The sequence below is a fragment of the Limulus polyphemus genome, unplaced genomic scaffold (genome assembly GCF_000517525.1).
Source record: "Limulus polyphemus unplaced genomic scaffold, Limulus_polyphemus-2.1.2 Scaffold835, whole genome shotgun sequence".
Lineage (NCBI taxonomy): Eukaryota > Metazoa > Arthropoda > Merostomata > Xiphosura > Limulidae > Limulus > Limulus polyphemus.
Window position 1 is genome coordinate 192,727 of NW_013666445.1, and position 2,961 is coordinate 195,687.

At 30.7% G+C, this 2,961-nt stretch overlaps 1 protein-coding gene across 3 annotated transcripts in view; it reads left to right on the forward strand.

Annotated features, from left to right (window-relative positions):
- The window catches only part of LOC106460782 (gamma-tubulin complex component 6-like), a 48,924-nt gene that overhangs the window by 33,628 nt on the left and 12,335 nt on the right, over window positions 1–2,961 (forward strand). For all 3 annotated transcript variants that reach the window (XM_022387564.1, XM_013920519.2, XM_013920520.2), the window contains exons 20-22: window positions 111–1,171; window positions 1,392–1,511; window positions 1,908–2,061. In XM_022387564.1, coding sequence (XP_022243272.1) covers window positions 111–1,171; window positions 1,392–1,511; window positions 1,908–2,061 — 1,335 coding nt within the window. The remainder of the gene's footprint in view (window positions 1–110; window positions 1,172–1,391; window positions 1,512–1,907; window positions 2,062–2,961) is intronic.

Genomic DNA, 2,961 nt, shown 5'->3' on the forward strand with positions numbered 1-2,961 from the left:
CTTCAAATCATTTAACTTGTATGTCGTTACAGCGTTTCACATTAGTACTTTTTTTTTCTACCGATATATATTTTGGCTCTTATACATTTATTTTAATGATGTTTTTTCAGAAAAGATCTGACAGATAAACACAGCAAACTCTTAGAAGAGGTTCAAATTGAACATGAAAGATTGAAGTGGCATGCCAAAAGGCATTTTTTACAGTCTGCCAGGATGGAGTTTTTACAAAAAGAAGACACAAAACTGCTGGAACTTTTAGATGGCAATACTCCATCTGATGACTCCCCTGTACAACACTTACAAAACCATGATGAAAAAGATGTTATTCTTCCAACATGGGCACACCAGGCTTTGTTGGCTTCTTGCAAAGAAAATTATCAAAAACCAATTGATGATAATAAACAAACTCATCTTCAAAAAGATGAGTCTATTGATAGTCATACTTCACCATCGAGCAGTAGTAGTATGATTATAAATCACAAAAATGTGTTGTTAGAAGGAATGGATGTAGAAATAAAACCAAATTTGTGCCCCACAAATATAAGTTTGTCGCTACTGTCCGAAAAAGGGCTTCCTAATTGGGCAGTTCAAAATGATTCCAGTAATAGCAAGAACTTTGATAGTTCTGACAACAAATTCTCAAGATCCAATGTTGAGAGGCATCAGGAATTTGAGTGTGAGGACTCTGGTATAACATTTCATGAGAACAAAAGCAGACGAACTTGGCACCAACCTGTGACAACACTTGGCAGTCCTGATGTATATGAACCTTCTAAGCTGTACTGTGAAGCTACTCAGTCGTGGATGGGTCTGCGTGGAAAAAGTAAATACGGACATGTCTCAGACTCTCAAGCGCAAGACGTAATTTACCCAGATTTAGTTAAACCTAGCAAAAATTTAAATATTCTAGACATCAGAAGAGAAGTGTCTCTGGAAGATATTCAAGAGTCACTAGATGAAGGAGTCCAAAGTCAACAGGAAAGTCAGATATATTCGTGTAAAGACGAACTGGATAACAATAACACAGAAAATGAAACAGCAGGAAAGAATGTTTCTGAATCAACTGTTCAGGAAAGTAATGATGATGTTTGTGATAGTGGCTTAGGAAGAGAGTTTAGCCGTTCTTTTACAGATTCTACTAAGGAAATCAGTCCTAAGGAACAGTTGTCAGGTATCCTTTTCTAAATTTCTTTAATTCAGTTTCTGTAAAAGCTAAAGAGTAAAGTACTGAGTAAATTACTGTAGTAAAAATTCGACTTTTAACTCACCTGTATAAACATGTTTATCATGTAATGGAAGAAAATTAAACTTACTAGGAGCATTAATTAATTTTACAAAATATGATAAAAAAAAACCTTTTTTATAATAATTAAATTATTATGTCATTTTAGCCAAAGATGCCATAAAAATACAAGTTACTGCAGATTCAACTCTTCCATTTTCTGATGACCAAAAAGTTAAAACCCAATCACCAACTGTTCAACCATATAAAAAAGAGTATCCAGAACTAGGTGAGTACTGCAGCAAAACTTGAAAGGTCCAATTAAACCCCTTAAACTTTATTTGAGATCTTGATTCTACTTCAAGCTGCTTGAAACATATATCCATAAGATACTGTATATAACAGCTGTACTCAAATTATCCCTATCCAGACTGGTGAGTACCTTTTGGGTATCAAGCATACAACTCCATACTAAATTTCAAACTTTAAGTAAAAATGATAATTCTAACTATTTCAACAATTTTATTACTTAAAATTATTTTAGAATTGATATTCTCTCATTTTGTAAAATTTATTTGGTGTCATTCACAAAAAAAGAAAGAATAATGGAATTTATGTTATGAACATACAATAAACTTTCATCTTATAAAAATCTCACTTATTGGTTTTTTTCTTTCTTTTCCAGAACAAAAACCTAATTCACATACCCTGGAAAAAATAGCTATGCATGAACGTGTGGAAAACTTGCTGATGGATGGTGATAAAGATATCAACATGTGTCATTATGTCCCCTTGTGTGAACTGTTACAGAGGTCTATTTTACCTCCCCTTCAGGCACAGTATGTATTTTCTCAGTCATTTTGTGTTAACAATAACTTTTTTTTATATTGGGAAAATTGCGTTAGCTTTTTGTATTACTAAAGATTTATGTATGAGTTTGAATTGTCTTTGTTAGATATTGTGATTTGATACTAAAAATGTTATCACAACAAGTTGAATGTAGTTCTGATACTAATGTGCCATTTATTGATCTTTTTCTTGAAAACATGTCTATGTTTGAAAGTGCTTACAACTGTATGTTTTTGTTTAGAAATATATGTGTGGTTACAATTGTAAAATTTGTAATATAAAATTTTAGTCAACATATGAAAAATTCAGTAACAAAATCAGATAAAACAAAATTTACATAATTTATTGTTTTGTGTGAGATGATGTGGTCTGTATTAGATCATGCATTTACTGTTACAAGATTGTAGAAGTTAAAGGTTATTTTTTTTTTAGATTACTCAGTCAAACTCACTATTAAATGTTTATTTTTATTTTTGCTATACAGTAGGTATAAATATTACAACACACAACAAATTTTTGTTTTTCTTTTATCAGATTTATGAATTTTCTCTGTAACTTGAGAAAGAATCTGCTTGACTCCAACATGCATATTCAAACTTAACTACATACTTATTAAAGATGAAACTTTAATTGAAAATATCTGTCAATGAGCAAACTAAATGTATATGGAGTTTGACATTCAGGTTAAGATCAATGAGCTGTGGTCCAAATAAATATTGTTTTTAAATGAGGATTATGGCTATACTGAGATTTGCTGACTTGAAAAAGTGTATAAAAATTAATAATTTTATTTTATAGCAAAAACAAAATATTAAAAATCAGGTTTGGCAAAAGAATTAGCAAAAAATGTGTAAAATTTTATTTGTTTTCAGACATACAAGTTTTAATAT